This window comes from Callospermophilus lateralis, chromosome 3, assembly GCF_048772815.1.
Source record: "Callospermophilus lateralis isolate mCalLat2 chromosome 3, mCalLat2.hap1, whole genome shotgun sequence".
In the NCBI taxonomy this organism is placed as follows: Eukaryota; Metazoa; Chordata; class Mammalia; order Rodentia; family Sciuridae; genus Callospermophilus; species Callospermophilus lateralis.
The window spans coordinates 59,652,829-59,677,175 of record NC_135307.1 but is presented as its reverse complement, the minus strand read 5'-3'; the positions used below and the strand labels follow the sequence as shown (position 1 = coordinate 59,677,175).

Below are 24,347 nucleotides of genomic sequence, written 5' to 3'. Positions count from 1 at the left end.
CTGTGTGTCTGCACAGGGACCTGAACCTTGTTGAGAATTTTGCTGCCTGATTCCACCCAAAGCAGTCATTTGACCTTGGGCAAGCTCCAACGCCTCCTGGAACCTGGCCCAGCTTATCTCCATGATTTATGTCTCTGTTGGGTACTGCTTTGCTGACTCAGCTGAGGGGAGCAGAGTGCTCTTGGGTCAAACTTCTAATTGCGGTCAGGCAGCTTCAAGGATGCAGGATCAGAAGAGGGAAGGTCAAAAAGGACAGTAACTGGGAGAGAGAAGAGCACAGGTGGAAAGGAGGAAGGCTGGACTTTAAGATGGGGCTGTCCCCAAGGGAGGTGCTGGAGGAAAAGCACTTCACACAGCCTCCCCAAAAGGCTCACTACCTGCAAACATCAGATCCGAAACACTGCTGGGCAAAGTACCATCCTGGGGACAGGCGTGCACTGTGAGGAGCAGGACCGACAAAGTTCCCTGGGATCCAACACAGAGCATTAAGTGCTTCACTGAATGTGCCAGGGCCCCATTCTACTCAATGCTACCAGAGGGCCATGCCAGTTGCTCCCTAGTGCTAGAATCCAATAAGAGCTTTCATGATTTTTAAAGGCATCTGCTTTCTCAATGTTATTTGGGAAGGAATATTTCCGAAGGTAGTAAAAACTTTAATGGGAAATCCTGTGGTATCTTAAGAATTTAGTCCTGGCAAAATAAAGGAAAAAAAAAAAATTAGTCCTAAAAGGGGCCCCTTTTCTTTGAATCATTCACTTGGCTAGTTGAAATGGATTAGTAGCATGTGTCTATGTAAATAGTCTTAGCCATGTTGGGCATTTTCTGTTATAGGAGATTACAAATTGCAGTATCTGTGGGGAGCACATTCGTACCATAGTGTGTGAAATGTAGAACAGACGGACAGGAGGAGACTGGGGGACATCTCCTCTGAAGTGACTAGCCACCGCTCAGCTCTCTGAGCTGTAAGCACAGGGTGCTGGATTTGCAGTCTTTTTTAAAGGCCAGAAAATTCAAATTTTATGTAAAATTCCTGGGCTATTCTCTACAAAAATTGTTATTTTGGAAAAAAAAACTCAAAATAGATAAAAGTGGAAAGAATAATACAATGAATACCTGCGTGGCCCTAACTAGATTCACTCATCAGCCATTAGAATTTCGTTACATTTCCTTTTCTTGCTCTGGCTCTGGCTTTCTCTGGCGTTCTCTCTCTCTCTCTCTCTCTCTCTCTCACAGACACACACACACAGACACACAGACACACACAGACACACACACACACACTTTTTTTTTCCTGAATCATCTCCCTAAATATTTAGCATAAATCTCTTAGGACAAAGACATTCTTCTATATAACCATTTTGTGGTTTCCATACTCAATCAACTCAAATAATTTCATCTAATATAGTCTATGCTCCGTTATCTTATTGTTCCAATAATAGCTATAAAACTATATGTATAACATAAAAATGTTTAAAAAGTAATATAGGGCTGGGGTTGTGGCTCAGCAGTAGAGTGCTCACCTAGCATGTGCAAGGCCCTGGGTTCGATCCTCAGCACCACATAAAAATAAAGAAATGAAGATATTGTGTCCAACTAAAAAAATAAATATAAAAAAAGAATAAAAAAACTAATATATATTGTTAGTTAATGTCTATCTTTCTATATAAAACTTTCACCTAGTGGTTTTAATATCTATTGATGATCTTTGCCTGAATCAATTATAATAAGTTATTATAACACTTATTTTTCTATAATTCTTTCTACTTCTTAGTTGTTGTAAAGAACTTTCCTTTACCCCCACAAACACATGCTTTTTAGTATCACTGTGGTTCATGAATTCCTTTTTACTCAACATTTATCATTATTATTCTTTTTGAATAATATCATGTGTTTGTCCATGTGGGGCTACTTTGATCCTGCTCCAGTATCCTGACAGATGTCCATCATTCTTTGAGCACTTCTTTATTGTGCAGCACAACAAAATATTCCAAGTTCATCCTGCCCCACCCCTGTGATCAGCCATTTCCCCAGAGACCTTTAAGGGATAATAATATCTCCTGATTTTAAAATACTAACACTTAATTTTTTAAAAAGTTTTAAACACCATTCAGTCCCAATAAAACACATGTGCAGATATTGTTTGGCCTGCAGGCTGCCAGTTTGGGGCCTTTGAATTATGCAGTTCTTGTTCTATGCAGATATTGTCATTACAGATTAGCAGCGATCTGGCCGTTAATGTGCATTACTGATAGATGGTATAGATCGATGTCAGGAGTTTATGTAAACTGGTTGTCAACAGCATGGAAGACAAAGCAGAACATTTCCTTGCCCACAAGGATAGAAACCAAACAGTCCCTTATCATCATCTCTCTCTATTTGTTCAACAAGTGGAGACCTGTTTAATTTTGTTTTTACAAGATAATGTACAAACTGCAAATAGTAACAGACTTTGGTTTGTTTATAGGAAGATATTTTAGGCTTAGCTCACAGTTGTGTTTATCTAGGAAGATTGTATTCCTGCTATATAGTGAACTCCTAAGTGATAAAGCTGCCTTGTAAATACTTCCAGAACAAAAGAGGCAGAAATCAGCAAGCTGGCTTGTTACCTTCAAGACCCCCAGTTTGCAGGGAGATGTCCGAGTCCTGATCTTCTACATGGGTCCTGCCACACACCTTAGACTCTAGAAAATGAAATAGCACAGGGCAGAAGGAGTCAGAGTAAGTGATTTTTGTGAAGTTTTTATGAACAACAATTGTCTATATTTATGTTTATATTATTGAATGATCATGTCAAGGTAAGTATCATATCTGTGATCTCAAACTTTTATCATTTTGTTGTGGTGAGAACACTTAAAATCCTCTTTTAGCTATTTTGAAATATATATTGGACTGGGGTTGTGCTCGGTGGTAGAGCACTTGTCCAGCATGTGTGAGACACTGAGTTTGATCCTCAGCACCACATACAAATAAATGAATAAAATAAAAGTCCATCAATGTCTAAAAAAATTTTTTAAAAAGAAATATATAATAAATTATTTCTAGCTATAGTGACCTTGCTGTGCTATACATATCACCTAAACTTCAGAATAAATGATTTTATAATTCAGTTTGATTTTTTTTTAAAAATATATACATATATCATATAAATATATATGATTATTGCTTTTTGGCCACTTAAATTATTTCTATTTTTCACAAATAAAATTTCTAGACAGATAGCCAATATTACATATAGTTATTATAAAACATTCAAACCAGTTGAGCATGATGGCGCATGCTTGTAATCACCACTCCCCATGAAGTTGAGGCAGAAGGATCAAAAGTTTGAGGCCAGCACTCCTCCTGCGTCAGCCTCCAGAGTACCTGGTATTACAGCATTAACCATGCACCCAGCTAGAATGGAAAATTTTCCAAATGGGCCAGGCATGTGTCTTTCACTTTAACTTTTTAAAATGTTTAATTCACCCTTATATTTGGCAGGATTAATGTTTTAGGCCACAAATTTGCTTTCAACGGGCATATTTTCTTGCTAATTTTTAACCTTCTTTGTTACTTATTAACATTAAAAGCCCTTGAGTAAAAACACTGTTGGATAAAATTGCCAGGTTGAAAATCTTTGAACTTCATCGCTCTTTTCTGTTGGGACAATGAAAGAAAGGTAGGAGTTTCTCAACCAACTGATGCTGTCAGCCACATATAAAAACCAAACAAATTATTTTCTTTATGTCTATCAGTACGTTACTGCATTAATTTTTGGCTGCGTCAGTGTTATCTGTCATTGTGATCACATTTGTACTGTTACCTCTTTCCTAGTACACTTCACCTACTCTATTAGTCAATAAAACAGGTCAAGCATCCCACTGTGTGCATTGCTAACCTGTGCTGGAGAGGAATCCAGAAGAGGTCTCTGGCCAGAGGAGCAGCCTGGCACATTCTGTTCCCTCCCCGTGATCACCAGCCAACCTAAGACAGCCCTCAGGCCCGAGCTCTCCACCCTTTTTCAGTCCTCCTCCAGTCCACATTATGTCACCTTTTTCCTTCTCTAGCCATCCACCCAAGAAAGACGCTAGCCACAGTGACTCCCTAGGGGTTCTTGGCATTTGGAGGAACTGTGAGTTAAGAAGTTTCCTTTATCAAGAGTGTTACAGAAGGACTCCTCAGCAACACCAAGGAAAATGAGAAATATTTTCCTTTAGGCTGGAGATGGAAGTAATAATCTAAATTGAGTTTTTTTTCTTATTAAAAATAGTCCCCTGGGCTGGGATTGTGGCTCAGCGGTAGAGCGCTTGCCTAGCATGGGTGGGACCTGAGTTTGATACTCAGCACCACGTAAAAATAAAGGCATTGTGTTGTGTCCATCTACACCTAAAAAATAAATAAAATTTCTTTAAAAAAGATAGACCCCCCCCCACACACACAACAGGGATCTACTAACTAGGGCTCTGAATTAACTTTAAAATATTTAACTAGGTTTTTAACATAGCAAAAGGACTTAAGGAAATAATTTTAACCCATATGTATGATAAAGCAGTATATGCTTAGGTAAAAAAAAAAAAAAAAAAAAAATTAAACAGAAACATGAAGGTACAGAAGAATGTAAAGTGAAAAAAAAGTCTCCCTTGCCCTTTACTCCCCATTCTCATCCCCCTTCCAACAATCTTTCTCTTGTGTTTCACTCTAGAAGAGTTCTTTGTTTGTCTAGGGACATATATTACCTTTCAAACCAGGTAAAAATACTATCATATTTTATATATAATATATACTCTTCTGTAATTTCCTTTTTATACTTAGTAGTTCATCTTGAACATTTTTGCAAGTCAATGCATAAATATATGCCTTATTCCCTTTTCAACAGCTGCATACTATTTCATCATTTGTATGTACTATGAAGTCCTAAGATTGATTTATCTAATTGATATTAATTGCGTATTTGTGGTTTTCCAGTGGCCAATCAAGTACACAAAAAACCTGCCATATTTGTAAGAATATTAGGGATAATTTCCACAAGTGGATCATTGGTAGTGGTGATGAGAGACTCCAATCCTACTTTCACTCCTGGTTCTAAGACCTACTGGCTGTTGGTGACACGTTACCATGTGGTGACTGCTGGCTCAATGTGCATATCCCTGAAGGGTAATGAATACAAATTCCATCGTTTGGTTGGGTTGGCTACTCATAGTTGGTGAGCTATGAAGTAGAACCATAGCATGATATATGCTAATTATCATGCCTCCTTTGCTGTGAAACGTGTCCCTTGTCCTGATGTGTGAACCCCCATGCTGGTAAAGAAAGCTCTTGCTAAACCCTGGGATTGTGGTACAAGCAGGAAAGGCACAACCCATCTCTAGAGTTAGTATCAATTCCATTAAAGAAAAACTGCTATCTCATCCACATTGCGGCCGGTTTCATTAAAAAAGAGTATATGTCAGGGACTCAGTTTGAGGTTGTTGATTTTGGGGGAGGGGAGTTGGTTTCTCTCCCCCCCCCTTCCTCTTCTTCTTCTTCTTCTTCTTATTCCCACCACCCCCTCTCTCGGTACTGGGAGTTGATCAGGGTCACTTTATTTCTGAGCTATATCCCCAGTTCTTTTTCTTTTATTTTTTTTAATTATTGAATTATTAATGAATTTATTTATTATTTGTTTTTTTAGTTGTACATGACAGTAGAATGTATTTTGACAAATCATACATATATGGAATATAACTCCCCATTCTTGTGGTTGTACATGATGTGGATGTCTGATTCATTCTGCTGCCTTTCCCATTCCCATCCTTTCTCCCTTCCTCCCATACCGCCCTGTTCATTGCAGTGAACTTACACTCCTCCCTCCCTACTGCCTATTGTGAGTCAGCATCCACATATCAGAGAGAACTTTCAGCCTTGGGTTGTTCTGGATTTCACTTAGCATGTGTTTTAGTCAGCTTTTTTGGCCACTGCTGTGACTAAAGGAGCCGACCAGCACAGCTGTAGAGGGCTCACAGTTTCAGAGGTCTCAATCCATAGATAGCCAGTTCCATTCTTCAGGGCTCAAGGTGAGAAAGGAACAACATGGCAGAAGAATGTGGCAGAGGGAAGTGGCTTACATGGTGATCAGGACGCAGAGAGAGTCCACTCTTCAGATACAAATATATACCCAAAACCACGTTCCAATTCCCACCTCCTCCAGCCACACCCTACCACTTCAGTTACAACTCAGTTAATCCCTATCAGGGAATTAATGACTCTTACAACCAAATCATTTCTCCTCTGAACCTTCTTGCATTGTCTCACTCACATCCAAACCATAACAGCATAATAGCCTCCAGTTGCATCCATTTACCGGCAAATGCCATAATTTTATTTTTCTTTATGGCTAATATTCCTTTATGTATATGTATCACCCCAGTTATTTTTTGTTGAGACAGGCTCTCACCAAGTTGCTGAAGCTGGCCTTTAACTTGCCATCCTCCTGCCTCAGCCTCCCAAGTCTCTGAGATTATCAGCCTGCACCACCATGACCAGCTCTTCTTGAGTTTTTGCCACTAGTATGTTGAGTACTCAGCAGCAGCCATGGCTGGATCTACCTTGTAAAGAGACTGCCAGTGTTGTTGCCTCATGATCAGGTGCTCATTCTACTAAGGCACCGTGGCATGCCAGGAGCTGGACACCTCCAGTATGACCTAACACACTGAGTTATGGGTTCTGAGTGGTAGGGAAGCTTTGACCTTCTGCAAAGTTCCCTCTTACTCTGGGTTCTAAAGAAATGTTAGCAGCCTTCTAAATCACTTGACAAATTACATCAGTATTCCTAAGGGCTATTTATATTGCCTCCAAAATCCGAAAAGATCCACCAAGAGCAATCCCTCTTTTTTAATGGTAGGGGATCCGAGGTGCAACAATTGCCAATTTAAAGAGGTTATCTCATGTGACTCCTTTTGTGTACAAGCAGAGAACTGAAAAATTGTGCTCCATATGTATAGTATGAATTGAAATACATTCTTCTGTCATGTATAACAAGTTAGAAGAAATAAATAAGTTAATAAATTTAAAAAAAAAGAGGTTGTCTCAGTATGCCCCAGGCCATTAGGTTCCTAGAACATCACCCCTACACCATTCCCTGGAGGATTTTTTCCCACTCTCTAGCACATATCCATCTTCATTGGATAATCAGAGCATTTGCCATTTCTGCTCACCATAAATCAATTACCAGAAGCTCCAGTTACCATGGTGTCATCAATATAATGGAGCAGGATGATATTCTGTGGAATATCAAGAAATCAGCATTCCTGTGGACCATACAGACAGCAAGAAAGTTAACCTTGAGCAAGAGAGTAAATGTGAACCAGTCTATTCCATGAGAAAAATGGACTTTTGCCATCCTATTTGATGACTGGATTTGGAAAGAACACATTCACTAGATCAACATTTGCATGTTGAATGTCAGAAATTATGTGTATGTATTCCAGGAAAGATACCACATCTGGCCCAACTGAAAGATACCACTTCTTGCTGAAACTTAAACTATGAATTGCTTGAGTTTATAGTAGTCTGCCAGGTGAATTGTGTGAAGGTGTAATAGGGACTACCACCTCTGTGTCCTAATGGTGATATTAATTTCTCCTGGAACATGGTTTTGCTTCTGTTTTGACTAGGGTTGTATTGAAGGAGGGGGAGAATTTTCAGAGGCTTCTATTTGGACCTTTCTGTCATATTGACTCTTACTCATGGGACCAATGTGAGGGTTTGCCAACTGCTAAGTGACTGTGTCTCAATTTTGAACTTGAAAGTGGAGGAGATAATCTCAAGGGAGGATCTATAGACCTATAAGGTCCAGTCTCAGACAGTACTCTATCAGACGGCCACAACAGCATTTTGGGGTCCCCAGTTATCAGTGTCAGCTCAGATCTTGTAGCCACATCCCCTCCTGCAGCTTACTTTGGTAAGTGGTCACAGATCACTTTGGAAAGCACTTGAAGAATACTTGTGGTATTGCAGGATCTTTCCTTAAGGTGATGCTGGTTATAAACTAACTTAGATCTCAAAACTGGGTGAAGAACTGCGCCATTCAAGAAGTTGACATCAACCTCCTACTTGCCATCTCTGGATTTCTTTTGGAAATACATGTCAAGTAACACACTAGCCCCCTGCCCTTCTATATCACTTATAAGAACTTCACAGTAAGGTCCTATTTGTGCATCAGCACAGATTTCTGTGGAATAAGGTAGTCTGGCCTTCTTTCTCATTATGGTCATATGTGTACCTTGCCACTCTCAGAACCTGGTCTCTGCCACCCTGGAATCATATTATTCCCATTGGAACCAGTGAGCCTAGTTTCACGGTAGTATCTCCAGCCTGTCTACCCATCCCACAGAGGAAAATCACCAAGGAATTTCTCACAGTTGCTGGTGCCTCTTCCTATTCCCTATTGCTTTCATGGAGAGAGTAGCCTTTGGGCCCTCCAAGGAAACATAATCAAGTGTTTGCTGCTATAGCCCTACATGGTCATCCACTATTACATTTCCACTTCTGAAGTTCCTAGGCCCCTTCCTCAAAACTCTGCCAATGCAGTTTCAGCATGTCCACTTTACCTACTGAAAGCCTAACCTTCAAGAGCTATGCCAGCAACACATTTAAGACTGTCATCATAAAAAGACAGTCATATCAAGAATGAAGTCCCAAGTTACAGGACAGTGCTTCTTTATCAGTGAATTTCCCCCTCTCCAGCCTTTGTGTCTATGATCCAACACCTGCAAGATTTCTGCTGGTACATATGAGCCAGGTCTTGTAATTTTGAGTAGAGTTATTTCCTGAGGCTCTTGTTTACTACCTCATTTCAGTTAAAGGTCTATGGGCCCTGGGAGGAAGTGGAATCAAATCTCAGGAGGACAAGCATCCTCCTCCTCAAATGAGGACTTTTCAGGTCTCCATGTAAGAAGTAGTGGTTCACCTATGGCAATGGGCATAAGCTGCTTCTCTCACCCCAGAGGGTTCAGGAAAATTTGAAGGTTTAAGGTTTTCAGATTCATCTCTCCAAATATCACTATCCCAGATCTCAGGATCCGTCTATTTCCTGTCTACTCGTGATTGATTCAGTTCCAGAATTCCCATTTTGTAGACTTGCTAGTGGGGGTCCACTTCTGAGAACAACTGTCTCAGCCTGTGTACACTCCAGAAACTAAAAACTGAGCCAAGGGACTGTCTGTTAGTAGTATGTTCTGGGAAGTGAGACCAGAGAGCAGAAGTAGGGGACAGGAGAACAGAAAAGGAAGAGAAACCGATGAAAGAGGCTTAAGAGGTCTCAGGCCCTTCCAAGTGTTTTACTGTACTGCTCTAGAAGTCCATGAGAAATACATGGGGCTATTTTATTATAATCATTGTAAAGGAGGGAAGAACACCACCATTCTCCACTCTGGGTGGAGGTTTGTGCCTGAGGGATTACTGCAAAAGTCCCTACGTAACTAAGACTTAGAGTCAAGTTCAAAAGTTTTAAAGCCTTGTGAAAAAAATATTTTACTGGAACAGCTCCCACTTTGTAAACTTCAATTTCTGTCCTTTTGTTATTTACCACAGTTGTGGGAGAAGAAGAATGCTTTTGAAAGCAAAACAGGAAATTGCCATTGAGAAAATGGTCTGTTGCTTTTCCCCAAAGCACAGACACAGGATAAACATTCCCCCTCCCCTCACAAAGAACCCAGACCAGAGCCTCCTTGACACCCAAGGGACAGGAAAGACCATAGATGCAGTGGTCAGTGTCAAAATGTGTGACTTCCACAAATAGATATACTTGTTCTTATTTATCTTGAAAAAAAGCAGATGTGTATTGCTTTGCACATTTTTCCACTTTCAGTAGAAACATGGGTACTCTCAATATTTCACTTTTAACTCTAAGACATGATGATGTGAGTCATGTCTCATTTGGTGTTAGTGTTAGGAGCCCTGGGGACTGTGGGGAACTAGAGCCCATGGGCTTCTCTGATGGAGACAGCTGCTCTCAGCCGTGGCTTATTAATGCCTGAAGACAGTAGGCCTGGAGTTGCTAGATCTCTCGAGTACCCTTGTAATGAGGATTTTAAAGTAACATTTCTTGATCATGAAGTGGACAACTAGTACGAAGTCTTCAAGATGGCGCAACTAGAGAGATCAAATGGTTGACCTTAGAGGATGTAGGTCCTACGCTTATCATGACAGACAGATGTCTAGTGAAGACATAGGGATGACAGCAGAGGAGAAGAAGGGGTCCAAGAAGGATATGTGGCATTCTCAGCTCTGCAGGGGAAACCAAGTAGAGCTCAGGTTGAATTCAACCAAAACAAGTAAACAAACAAACAAAGCATTTTTTTTAATCATGTGAGAGAAAATGCCTCACATAGCAGCATAATGTGAAACATCAGTATTCAAAACACACAGAGAAAATAAAAGGGGGAGCCAAGATAAAATAGCAGCAGCGAGCAGGGAAACTTTGTACAGGAAAGCAGGCCGTGCTTCTAGATTGAGCATAACTGACACATTGTGCTAATGGTCTGGTAGGGCTCACTGAGACCTTCAAGACTGGGCCAGCACAAAACAGAAGGCTGAGAAATAAGATGAGGCCGGAGGCTTTGGTTCCACACACTCATAAATAGGAAAGTTATAATTAAAGGAGCCCTGACATCCTTGTAGCATACAGTCATTTAGTCTGTCCTGTTAAGATTACGTGTATGTATGCTGCCGAAGTCAGGTGAGCCTGTGAACAGATTATCCATCATGTCACTTGGTTCTCATCTAATTCCTTTGTGTGTCCCTGAAGAAGTTCATCCAGTTTTGAAGTAGAAACATCTAAATCCTCATGAATGCAAACATTCACATTGTTGGAGCTGTGGTTGAAAGCTCCAGGGTGTGGAGTGCAAAGGGTTTTTGGACCAGAGGTGTCCTTCTGAACTCCTCCCCTGATGGCAGAGTCCAGAGAGAGAGAGAGGAGGAGGAAGGTGGTTTGAGCTGCTGAATCTACACAGACTGGCCCCTGATGTCCCCACTGCTTAGACACGACTTCCAACAAGGTCAGAGAAGGACCCCAGGCAGAGAAGCTGACTGAGTGCCTTTCAGTCCTCTCCTCATTGACCTTTTGGCTATGTCCATCACCACTGACCACTTCTTCCAAGGGATGCTGTGGCATCATGCCCTGCTGTCTTCTCTTAGGGAACCTTCTTCCCTTTCTCCTTCTCTGCATCCTCCTCCTCCACCCCACAGCTGGGTGCTCAGGTTCTTGGAACCTTTTCCCATCTCATCCCTGCTCCATCAACAGCTTCAGTTAAGCACATGCTGATTCCCTGACTTATGTCTTGAGCTCAATCTCCAGCCAAGCTGATGACTCCACTTGGTATTTAGCACCCTTGCTCACTCAAAGGGCCAGAAACAGTAGTTTTCTCCCCATCAAACCTCCTCCTCCTTTCCATGATGGCATCAGCACCCCCTCATTATACGAACCTATTATTCTTTTAATATTTTATTAGTTGTTGGTGGACCCAGAATCGAACTCAGTGCCTCACACATGCTAGACAAGCACTCTACCACTGAGCCACAACCCCAGCCCCCTATGTGTCATTCCTGACATCTCTCCCTCCCTCATTCCTCATCTCCAATTCATCACCACATCCTGACTTTTCTAATAACAAAATTTATCTTAGACCAGCACTTTTTTCACCCTCTCTCCAGCCTCTGCTCTGGTCCACACCACTGTCATTGCTAATTTATCAATAGGCTCTGCACCCACCTTTGCTTGTCTATTTTTTCTTCCTCCAAGCCATTCTGTATCCTGCTATCATAAAATGCTCTTAAAAACCCAACTGGAGCTGGGCACTGTGGTGCATGCCTGTAATCCCAGCAACATGGGAGGCTGAGGCTGGAGGATCACAAGTTCAAAGCTAGTCTCAGCAACTTAGGTGAGGCCCTAAGCATCTTTTTTTTTTTTTTTAATATTTTAATATTTATTTTTCAGTTTTTGGCGGACACATCTTTGTTTGTATGTGGTGCTGAGGATCGAACCCGGGCCACACGCATGCCAGGCGAGCGCGCTACCGCTGGAGCCACACCCCCAGCCCCTAAGCATCTTAATAAGACCCTGTTTCAAAATAAAAAATAAAGGATTAGGAATGTGGCTCAGTGTTTAAACATCCCTGGGTTCAATCCTTGGAACCAAAACACAAAACAAAACAAACTCCAAGTGATATTGTATCATATCTTGATACATATACTTCTAGTGACTTCTCACTGCATTTACGATAAAGTGTAAAATTTTAGCATGGCCCACTAGGACCTACAGGACTTGCCTTCTGAACTGGCTGGCCTCAGTCCATGAGCTTCACCTGTAAGGCACACTATTTCAGTTCCTTAAATGACCTAAGTTCTCTGCTGGCTCAGAGCCAGCTCCGGTCTGGAGCTACTGCCCTCCTTGGTCTGGTTGGACTTTACTCACCCTCCCAAGACTTTCCTCAAGGTCATTTCCTCAAGGCCAGTTTTTCTGATGCAGCCTGATCTCTTGTAAATGGAGGGCTTATTCATGACATTTCTTTGTCTAATGCCTGAGTCCTCTGAGTTGTTTGCCAGTGTGTGTCTCCCCTACCCAGAATAGTGCCTGATGCTAGGTAGATGAATATAGATATTTGTTCAATCTATGAAAACAGCCAGGACAGTGACTGGCTTCATGAGGGCAGATCAGATATTTGTTGATCTGGAGAAGTTTTAGGACCTGGAATTCTGACAACCTAGAGAGAGCTAATAATTTTTTAAACATTTGTAATTTAATATTTTGAATTTCTTGAAGCAACTCATCTTTCTAAGTTAAAATTATTCTAAAAAAATTATTCTAAAAGAAGGTGGAGCAAAGTTATTGGTTATTTGCAATGATATGAATGCTATTTTCCTGGAGGAAGATGGGAGAGTCAAGTTGTTTAAGAATCATATGATGCCCCACTGTGTTGCTGAAGGCCTTGCAAGTTCTCAGAAGATGCCATTTTGCGGTATGCTTTACAAGCCTTAAATTGTCTATATGCTCCTGAGAGCTGGGTATGTATGGTAAAAAGATACTCCTGGCAGTGGGTAAATATGTATAATCCTTTTGGAAAGCAATTTGACTGTACCTATTTAGAGCTTTAAATTGTATTGGGGGCTCTAAATGGTGTTCAGCTAATTTTAGTTCATTCCCCATTAATGAACCATTAACTTAATGGCCAGTTCCTCAAAGAGATCTTCCCTGGACCACCCTTCATCCTAAAATCAGGTGATCTTTAGCTTGATTTTTGTAACATTTATTATTTCTGTAATTACTAGCCCAATGTCTATCTCCCCTCCTATGTTCTAAGCTCCATAAGGGAAAGGGCAGTACTTGCTTTATTTGTCTCTATATCCTCAGGGATGGCATAGTGCCTTGTGTTCATTGATCAAAATATGTTTTATGCACCAGGTGCAGTGGTGCACACCTGTAATCCCAGACACTCAGGAGGCTGAGGAAAAAGGATTGCAAGTTCAAAGCTAGCCTCAGCAACTTAGTGAGACCCTAAGCAACTTAATGAGACCCTGTCTCAAAATAAAAAATAAAACAGGGTATATATCAATATATTTTATACATTACTGTGTATTATATAATAGTATAATTTTTATATAATATATTACAGTAATCATATAATAATATGTAATGTTATATATGATTATTTATCATATATAACATTATATATTATTTATCATTATATATTATATATGATGCATGTATGAATATGACACAATGAAACTCATTATTCTGTGTAATTAAAATATACTAATAGAAAATAATTATTTTTGAAAAATATATAAGTAATTGTTGAATAAGATGAGTACAGAAAAATGTCCTAAATAAAAATGGATTTAAACAAAGGAATCAATACCAATAGTTAACCTTCATAAAGAGGCTAACATGTTCCTGAGATAGTTATTCATGGCTTATGTGTAATTGTCACTACAACCCTTGAAAACCTACTTTTGCACATGTGAAACTAAGAATTATAGAGGCTAACCATCTTATTCAAAGTTAAAGTCAACCTGCTAGTAAATTGCTCATTAAAACCTCATTTATATAGCTGGGAATGGTGGCACAAACCTGTAATCTAGCATCTAGGGAACCTGAGGCAGGAGAATGGTAAGCTCAAGGCCAGCCTGTGCAACTTAACAAGACCCTCTTTCAAAATAAAAAATAAAAGGGTTGGGACATAACTTAGTGGTAGAGCATTCCTGGCTTCTATCCTCAGTACTATAAAAACAAAAATAGAAATACACACCTCATTTATACTAGCCAAATTTTGAAAAGAAACACATGGTATTTGAACAGAATGTTGTACATTTTTAGAATCTGAGTTGTCAAAAGGTATATAGTAGTAGCATAGCAAGATGAATATAATCAATAGTTCCTGGTCCCACCCAGAGCAATGGCTACTACTGGGATAATGCCACAGTGATACCTCTTGATGGGTCCTGAGGTCATAGATAGCTCTTCTAGTGAATACCAGCTGTGTTCAAGGATACTGGTTAGAAAAAGTGACATCTGGAAGTGCGGGGTGTTTCTGAGAGAGGAAATGAATCCTGAAATGAAAAGATACATGAGCCTTGCAGGAAGTGAGAGAAATTCTGTGGGTCTGGGAGGAAATTCTAAGGCATTAAGCTGGAGAGGTAAACAGAGGCCAAATGGAGAGGACCTCTGGGTCTTATCCTGGGCAGCTGTGCCCAGTAGTGATCACTGCAGATCTGTATGTGGAGATTGAAGGCACTAGTTCCAGTATTCAGAGAAGGTCAGGTTGTGTTTGGGTAAGACTGATGAATTTCTACTTTTGCTTAAAAACTTGGCCAGAGATGAAAGTGAGAACTAGATATGAAACAAAACAAAACAAAACAAAAATTCAAAGACTCTCAGATTTGCAGTCTTGCCCTCAATATCATCAAAGGAGCAAACAGGGTGAAAATGAGAGTGAAGCCTAAGTATGATATTTTTCAGTCTGAAAAAAAAATCTGCTTTCTGCTAATTCTATCATAAAGCAGCTTTTTAGTCCCTTTTAATTTGGTTATTTGCTTTTGGTTTGAGACATCTAAACCAATGACATTTGTGGATTTAAGATAGAAGTCAGTTCTCTCCTATTATGTCCAGAAAATGTTTGTTCAGGCTAAAAGTTTCCAGATTCGATAACATAAATTTTATAGTTTGGGATACCTTCTCTTCTAATATCCAAATGAAGCTAATGGTGTTCTCTCCAAAATTCATGTTGTAGCTTAACTCCAATGCATCAGTATTAAGAGCTATGGCTTTTGTATTAGTATTAGTATTAATAGACCTGATTGCCCTATTATTGGGATTCACAACCTTAAAAAAGGGCTCAGGGACTGGGGGCATATGTAGCTCAGTGTTAGAAGGTGTGTTTAGTATGTGCAAGGCCATAGTTTTAATTCTCATCACCATAAAAAATTAAAAATAAAATAAATGGGCTCAGAATTAAAGGGATTGCTCTCTTGCTGTTCTGTCTTCTACTCTGTGAAGACACAGAAACGAGGTGCCATCTTAGAAGCCACCTTTGCAAGGCATCTTGGACTTCTCAGTTTCCAGAACTATAAGAAACAAATTCCTATTCTTCATAAATTACCCAAATCTAAGATATTTTGTTCCAGTACAAATAGACCAAGTCATTGACTTTAGTGTATCTAGTATATACTTGATAAAACATAAATTTCTCATCTTGAAAGTACAGAGAGATTTTATAGAGAAAATAACTTTTTAGTAACTTTCTCATGGCCTATATAAACATCTTACAGCATGCAGTTCAAGAACTTTAGTTTTTCTCCTTTCACCTTTTATCTCTTATGGAGTACCTGCTTGCCTGTAATTAAGACCTCTCACTATACTTTGAATTGCAAAACAAAACAGTCATCCAGCCCTGTTTATGACAAAAAAAAATTGAAAGCAGAATCTCAGAGACTCAGTTGTATGCCCACATTCATAGCAGCATTATTTATAATAGTTGAAAGGTAGAAGCAATCCAAATATCCATCAATTGATAGATGAATGGAAAAGAAAATGATTTCCAATGGAATAGTATTCAGCCTTAAAAAGGAAGGGCTCACATGTGCTATAACATGGTTGAGCCTTAAGGACATCATGTTAAGTGAAATAAGCCATCATAAAAAGACAAATATAGTGTCATTCCACCTATATGAGATACCAAGGGCAGTCAAAATCATAGAGACAGAAGGTAGAACGTTGGCTACAAGTGGCCTGGGGAAAAGGGAGTGGGAAGTTTTTGTTGAATGGATATGCAGTTTCAGTTTTGCAAATGGAAAGTTCTGGAGGTGGATGGTGGTGATGTTTGCACAACAATATGAATGTGTGCTTAGTATCACTGAACTGTGCATTAAAAAATGGTGAAGGTAGTAAATTTTAAGTTACATATATTTTACCATACTTTTTAATATTGGGAGAGTTAATATGATAAAGCAATACTTGATTGTGCAATTCTTATGGAAAATTATTTGTTGATACAATCCAAGAATATTTGAAAAAGGAGTAGCAAAGTCCCAACTGTTTAAATAATACAATAAATAAAATGGATACTCAGGATGATTAACTAAGTCAGTGAATCAAGAAGGGAATCCCTGCCAAAAGGTTGGTGTATTTTGCTGTGAAATGCTTTGTCTTCCTTAGATCAAGTCTCTTACTTCTTCAGAAAAATGAGGTCAGTGCTGAGATGTGACATTTCTGATAGGACTCTGTACAAAGGTGCCAGAAAGCTAAGTATGAAGTTTATCTTTTGCCAAAGCCAACATCCATTCCTGCCCTGCTTTTCTGGATACACACTTGCAGGCAGTCACGTTGAATGGCTTTCATCTTTCTGTTTTAAAGTGTTTCATCAGCGTAGGAATCCTGATTCACTCTTACATTCACCAATCATCATGGAATGGCTGTTGTGCCCAGGTGCAGGGCTGGAGGTACGGTGGCATGATCTGAATAAAGAGAACACAGGTCCTGACACTGTGGTTCTTATAGTCTGCTGTAGTTATCTGTTGTATCTACAGGTGTCTCGACACCTGGCAACATTAGACAATCAGCTGAACAATGATTACTAAGTAAGGGTTGTGTGTTAATTACTACTTAGTGATTCCTTAGTAATTGTGAGAAAGGCACCCTTCAGTGTGGCTTTGAGATTTATTGGGCACTGGGGAGACCATGGAAGATCTCCTTTGGAAGGACATTTGATACAAGGCTTGAAGGCTGAGTTTGTGTTAACTTAGAATGTCGCCTACTGTCCTAGTGGAGTTTACACTGTAGCATTGAGGGAAGGGGGAAGGACAATACTCTATGAACAGAATAGACGAGTGATACGGAGGATGAACTTGGCAAAATACAAAGCAAGGTAGAGGGGTGGTCAGAACTGCTGGGGAAGGATTGCAATTCCCAGGCAAGTTATTGAAATAGTCTTTATTGAAAGTATTTACATATAAATAAAGACTTTAGAGTAGTGGTGACCCTCCTAAGGAGGGAAGATAATAAATTAGGTTTCAGATGTGTTGATAATGGTTTAGAAATGTTTATACTATATGATATTTATGTGAGCTGTCTAATAGGCTTCTGGGTATAGAAGAATCATAAAGATTGTTGAAACTAGACAAAAGAAGTGTTATTACTTATATACAAGCTGATCATAGATATTAATAAAAATATACTACCCCCCAAAAAAAGATCTCCTGTACCTTTTTGTTCTCTTTTGTTTTTCAGCCTCTTTTACCTCTTTGCTTTCACAAACTCTCTGGGTTATAATCATTTTTAAAATTTTTTTATTTGCTCTTTTTAGATATACATGACAATAGAATATATTTTGACATACTATACATACATGAAGTATAACTTAACTCTAATTAGATCCCATTCTTGTGGTTGTACATGACGTAGAGATTCACTAGTGATGTATTCATATAGGAACATAGGACAGTTCTGTCAGGTTCATTCTACTCTCTTTCCTATTCCCAACCTCCCTCCCTTCCCTTCATTCCCCTTTGTGTAATCCACTGCTACTATAAAAATAGCCCATAAAGAGAGGTAAGATAATATTGATTATAGCCTTATTCAATCCAAGAAATGAAACTCCTAAAGGCAAACAGCTTTTGTTGGTGGTGTTGTTGTTGGATCAAAATTAGAGAAACTGCATTTCGCAGCTCAGATTTGCCACCTTGCTTTTTGTGTTTACAGCAACTCAAGCATCCCAACCTCGTCAACCTCCTGGAGGTCTTCAGGAGGAAGCGGAGGCTTCACCTGGTGTTTGAGTATTGTGACCACACAGTTCTCCATGAGTTGGACAGATACCAAAGAGGGTGAGTGATCTATCCCTTACCAAAAAAACAAAGCACAAACACACCAGAATCTGTGAAGGAAAAGCAGCAATGACTCCTGTTAAGACTAGGTTAAGTCGGGCACAGTGGCACACCCATGCAATTGCAGGGACTTGGGATGCTGAGGCAGGATGATTGCAAGTTCGAGACCAGTCTCAGCAACTTACTGAGACCTTGTCTCAAAATTTAAAAAAATAAAAATAGAAAGGGCTGGGAATGTACCTCAGAGGTAGAGTTTTCCCGGCCTGTGTGAGGCCCTGGATTCAATTCCCAGTACCATTAAAAAAAAAATGAGTCAATCAAAGAAGGCCTCATGGTGGAGGTAGCCTTGCAGTGGAAATGGGAAGAGTTTAGAGTGGTCAGTAAGGGAAAAGGATATTCCATCCTCTCTTTTGCTCTGTTCCTGGGAGCTCAGCGTTGGCTGGGGAGAATATGAAGAGTACCTTGTAGGTCAGAGTCACAGAATGGTCCCCCAATCCCTGGGCACATACATACTTCAGGGACCGGAGGCTGAGGCTCTTCCAACAGTTCTTTCTAGCCTCGGCCAAGGACGCTCTGCCCTGAGGTTGCTGGTTGTAAAGGTCTTCCATGATCTCCAGGCAAATGGGATTAAAGTGTCTCATGGTTTGTTAGTGACCATGATACAGGCTTTTCATGTTCAGGAATGTTAATTTACCCAGCCAGAGACAGCCAAGAGGACAGACAGCTCCCTTAAGAAAGTCATTGATACAGAATAATTGTGTGTTCAAAGGATAAAACATTTTGTGTGTTGATATTTGCTCTTTTGACAGCTTGTAAGTGATACTGCAATAAAATTTATAGTATAGTTTTCATGGCTATTTGGGACTAGGGAGATACTATAGGGAGTTTGCTTAGTCATGTTAGGCTGAGTGGCTTGGAACACTGAGGGATCGAAAGCAATTGGGGGGTATTTGTGTCATATAGTTTGAGCAGAAGAAAAAAACGGGTGCTTAGAGTTTTGAAAGCAGGTATTTTTAAAGCCAACTAACTAAAATAGGTTACATATGTTTCAGGAAATAGAAGATGCTTTAATATGAAAGTGGGTTTAAAAAGGGAAGGAACAAAAGACACTGTGATTAGTCGCCACTTTGTTTCCAAATGAGAAAGTGCCATGGTTTATCAAATACAAAATTTACTTGAGAAACACTATTAAATGAGCAAATTTGAAAAATAAGATTTATTTTAAACCAGACATACCCATTTATTTGGAAGCTTGAGGATTTTTTGTTTGTTTGTTTCAAACTAAGTCACTTTCCATTATACTGAATATTTGTCAATTCTCCAATTTAGTTTAAATGCAATCTCAAATTTTCAGTTGTTATTATTATGAAGTAAATGCTAAATGATGTCAAGCAAAGATTTTGAAACTTATAGGAATCTTTTAATTTTCAAGGTAAGAAATCTCACATCATAAAATAAAACTTTGTAAGTACATTCACAGTCAAAATTTACCTTTGTCAAGTTGCTTACATTGTCCTCATCTGTAAAAAATAAGAGTTTAGGGTGAAATTTAAGGGGACTCCCAGCTCCATAATGCTATGAATTGATGATCTAGTACTTTAGAGGTCAGGAAGCAGATTATCCTTTAGTTTCCCATTTGATCTGTCAGATAATATCAACAGAGAGAAGGAGCTGATGCTGTTGTCTCTGCCTGCTGCCAGTCTGGGTCGTTCTTAGCTTACTACATCACCTCAAGAATGTCCTGTGATCACTTCCTGTATTTTCAAAGTATAAATTTCTAAAATACAAAGTGACAAGCCATCCCTATATAAAATTCTTGAATAGTTCCTCAGTTCTTACTGGTGTAATGAAGTCTCAATACTAATCCCATTTCTCACTAGTTAGCTCCATAAAACCTAATCCTGCCTCACTAAACCATTTGCACTCTCGGATTTAGGACATGGTATTTTCTCAGCCTGGGTTCCCTGCCTTCTCTATGCCACCTAGAAAACTCCTTCTGTGCTTCAGGTGCAACCCAAGCACAACTCCTTTATGATGTGTGTCAGAACACCGAGGAGAGTCAACAGTCCTTCAGTGTTCTTAGCATCTGGGGTTATTTATATAATAGAGCTCTTTTGCCCAAAATTTATAAAATCCTCAAGGGCAAGAGTTGGTTGGGCCTTTCTTACCTGTATATCTAGCTGAGTACTTGACACTCTATACATGCAATACTTGTGGAATGACCTGACTGTATTAGCAAACCAATAAATTTGATACTTATGAAATGATTTCAAAGAATAATCATCATCACAGTGTTTTGATTTGCATTTGAAAATAGTTGCTTTGACTTTAAAATTCTAGATCCTAATATTGTTAAAGGAAATTATAAGTACACTGCTAGAGGAAACTGTCACATGGCACCATAACCCAGAAGTTCTACTTTAATAATTTACCATAAGACAGTAATGTATATGTGCAAAAGATTTAGCTACAAAAGTATCTATTGTTAAAGTAGTGTTTTAAATGAAAAAGTTGGAAACAATTGAAATGTAGGATGATAGAAAATTGATATAGCTTTACAAGGTAACATAGTGAAGCCATTAAGAACATGTTTGTGCCGGGAATGGTGGTGTATACCTGTAATCCCAGTGGTTCAGGAGGCTGAGCCAGGAGGATCACAAGTTCAAATCCAGCCTCAGCAACTTAGTGAGCCCCTAAGCAATTTAGCAAGATTCTGTTTCAAAAAAAAAAAAAAAAAAAAAGATAAAATAAAAAGATTTGGGGATGTGGCTCAGTGGTTAATGATGTGGCTCTAATTTCAATCCTTGGTACCAAAAACAAAACAAAACATAAAAGAACATGCTTGTGCTTAGCATGTGTGAGATCCTAGCACCAAAAAAAAAAAAAAATCATAACTATTGCTAAAACATACATGGTAGGAAACTGCTTGTGAACAGATACAAATAGGATAACCACTTCTATGAATATTTCTTTAGGATAAATACCTAATAACATACAGTTCTCATAAGGGCTTGATCAGTTCCTCACCCTTCACCCATCTTTGTTGTAGCCTTCTGTAGAAATGAAGTCTTGATGAAGGTTGGTTGATTGATTGATTGATTAGCAACATCACAAGTGTGAGAAGAACAGCAGTGCAAAGGAGGTCTTCTGTAATTGAGAACGTGTGGGAAGAAATATATGTTCTTTTTTTTAAGATATTTTTTAGTTGTCAGTGAACCTTTATTTTTATGTATTTACTTGTTTGTGTATATGTGGTGCTGAGAATTAAACCCGGGGCCTCACACATGGTAGACAAGCACTCTACCACTGAGCTACAACACCAGCCCCAAAATACATGTTCTTTCTTCAGCATCTCTCCCATCTTAGATTGCTGAAAAGGTGAGCTTTTTGTTTGTTTGTTTAAAATCAGTTTGATCTCTTCACTTTCATACAGCAGTTGTTTGTTTCTCTCTGTTCATTTCAATCCTGTTATCAGGACATGAGGGTCACGACACTTTTATTTTGTGAAACTGTATCATCAGGAAAAACAGAGCACCTGTTTTCCTCTGCTATCACACCACGATCAACACAGACTTCTGTGACCTCCAAAGATGTAGGGACTTCTCCCCACCAGCAACCAAACAACCAATTCTGCAGCAGGTAGCAGCTGGATGTTCTCTAATTCAAGTCAGTTCTGAGACAGCAGCAGATCCCACAGGTTAAGGGCTCAGTCTCCAAGTTGCCCCACCCACCACACACACACACACACACACACACACACACACACACACACACTTTAGATGTCAATCACAAGCCCCAGGTTGTTTTACCTGTGCTTCTGACGATTATCCATAAATCAGGGTTCCCACCACTCTGCCCTTGGGCTCGATTAATTTGCTCAAGCAGCATACACAACTCAGGGAGGGACTTACTTAACATTTACTGGCTTATTATAAAGGATATTACAAAGGACACAGAGATATTTAGGGCAAAGTGTGAGAGAAGGTATGGAGTTCCATGTCCTTTCGGGGTGCACCACTCTCCCGGAAACTTCCGTGTGTTCAGCTATACAGAAGCTCTCCAGACTTTGTCCTTTTGAGTGTTTATGGAGACTTCATTGCATAGGCACAAACACTAATAGACTGGGTGGAGAGCCCAGCCAGACCTGTCTATTTAGATTCTTCTTGACCTCTTTGTGCAGCATTCCTTCCTCCAAGTTAGAGAACAGGACTCACTTGATATGAGAAGGTTCTTTGACCTATCAGACAGGGTTAGGCCAGAGAATTTCTTTATGGCCAGCTCCATGATAGAAAAGGTGGAGGAAGAGAATGGATTTTAATGATCCACCTTGGGGAGGGAGTAATGAGCTAGGAACGAGGGACAAAAAAACAAATATATTTATATGTGTATATAAAAATAATAGTATTGCAGAAATCAACACATAATTCATCTGGGCAGAGGTATGCGAAGCAACTGTAAAAAGAGAATAACTGCTGGGTTTGTCATATTTGATTGATTGAAGATGTTGTATGTAGTGATAGGCCCTCCTAATGTGGAGACAGGTGTGATTGTTATCCCAGCTTAATGACAGAACCAGTCAAGTTACCTGTTTTCTTGCATCCCAGTTCTTTGCTCACCACAAGGATTAGAACTTGGCTTTCTTTATGGAATTGCCTACAAGGAGAGCATTAGCTGGTACCCAGGACTTGAACATGAGTGAATAAGTTGGCTGATGATTTTATATATCAGGCTACTTAATTTGTTTAATGTTCACCTGCCACTGTGAAATGGATACTGCCTCCATGTGCTCACAGAATGAAGTATCTGCAAGCCTGGACACCATGGCAAAGGCAGCCACCTGCCAGCACCACATTCTCCGTGTCCTGTGATGAGTTCTTTCATTAATATGTTTTCATATGCATTTCTGTATATGCTGAAATACAATCTTTAGCTTTATTATTGACTTCAGATATTAACATACATTATGTCTAGCCATTCCTCCATTATTGAAGATTGAGGCTGTCTTTAGTGTTTGATGATAAATGATTCTGCTATAAAATTTTCCTACAGATTCTCCCCTTTTCTGTGCTTTTCCTTTATAAGTTCTCAAAATGGAACTTCCAGGTCATTGGTTTTGCCAAAGTGAATGAATTCGTCTTATGGCCTATGAAGTGGGTTGATGTATATTTTTCCTTACAGTCATGCTAAATTGAGCTCTGTTATTAAAATATTTTATTGTGAATTATATCCAACATATAAGGAAGAAATCGTAATCATCCTATCCAAACTCTTAAGAAATAGAGGATGAAAGAATATTTCCCAAGTAATTTTATGAGGCTGCTCTCCACCAAAACCAGATAAGGACATTTCAAAACAAGAAAATGACAGATGAATATTACTCATGAATGTAGGTGGAAAGTCCTTAACAAAAGTATTAGCAAATGAAATTCAGCAATATAGCTTAATATAAAAAGAGTGGCATACTATTTCTTTTTTTTTAAAGCAGTTTATTTTTATTTATTTATTTTTTTATGTGTTGCTAAGATTTGAACCCAGGGTCCCGTGCATGCGAGATGAGCACTCTACCGCTGAGCCACAACCCCAGCCCTGGTGTACTATTTCTTAAGATATCCTTTTTTAGACATTATCTGTAGGAACCTGTAGATGAAGATTTAGTCTCTTAAGGCATTATACTCCTGCTTCTCCACTCTAATCCCTCCAAGAAGTTACATCAACATTTTATTAGTTTAATATTCACTATCCCTATTATCATGCCTATTATTGTACCTATGTAAATATTACTTTTAACTGAACATTATGCTACATTATGACTTCCTTTTGTACTTTTTTCTCAAATTAATATTTGCCTTTTTAAATTTGCTTAACCTTTTTTTGCTTAACCTTTTTTCTTCCCACTCTTTTTTAAAAAATACTTTTCATTGTAGATGGACACAATATTTTTATTTATTTTATTTATTTTTTATGTGATTCTGAGGATCAAACCCAGTGCCTCACACGTGCTAGGCAAACACTCT

At 39.2% G+C, this 24,347-nt stretch overlaps 1 protein-coding gene across 3 annotated transcripts in view; it reads left to right on the top strand.

Annotated features, from left to right (window-relative positions):
- Cdkl1 (cyclin dependent kinase like 1) overlaps positions 1-24,347 on the top strand; it is a 53,493-nt gene that overhangs the window by 6,179 nt on the left and 22,967 nt on the right. For all 3 annotated transcript variants that reach the window (XM_076850269.2, XM_076850267.2, XM_076850268.2), the window contains exon 3: positions 18,212-18,333. In XM_076850269.2, the coding sequence (XP_076706384.1) occupies positions 18,212-18,333 (122 nt within the window). The remainder of the gene's footprint in view (positions 1-18,211; positions 18,334-24,347) is intronic.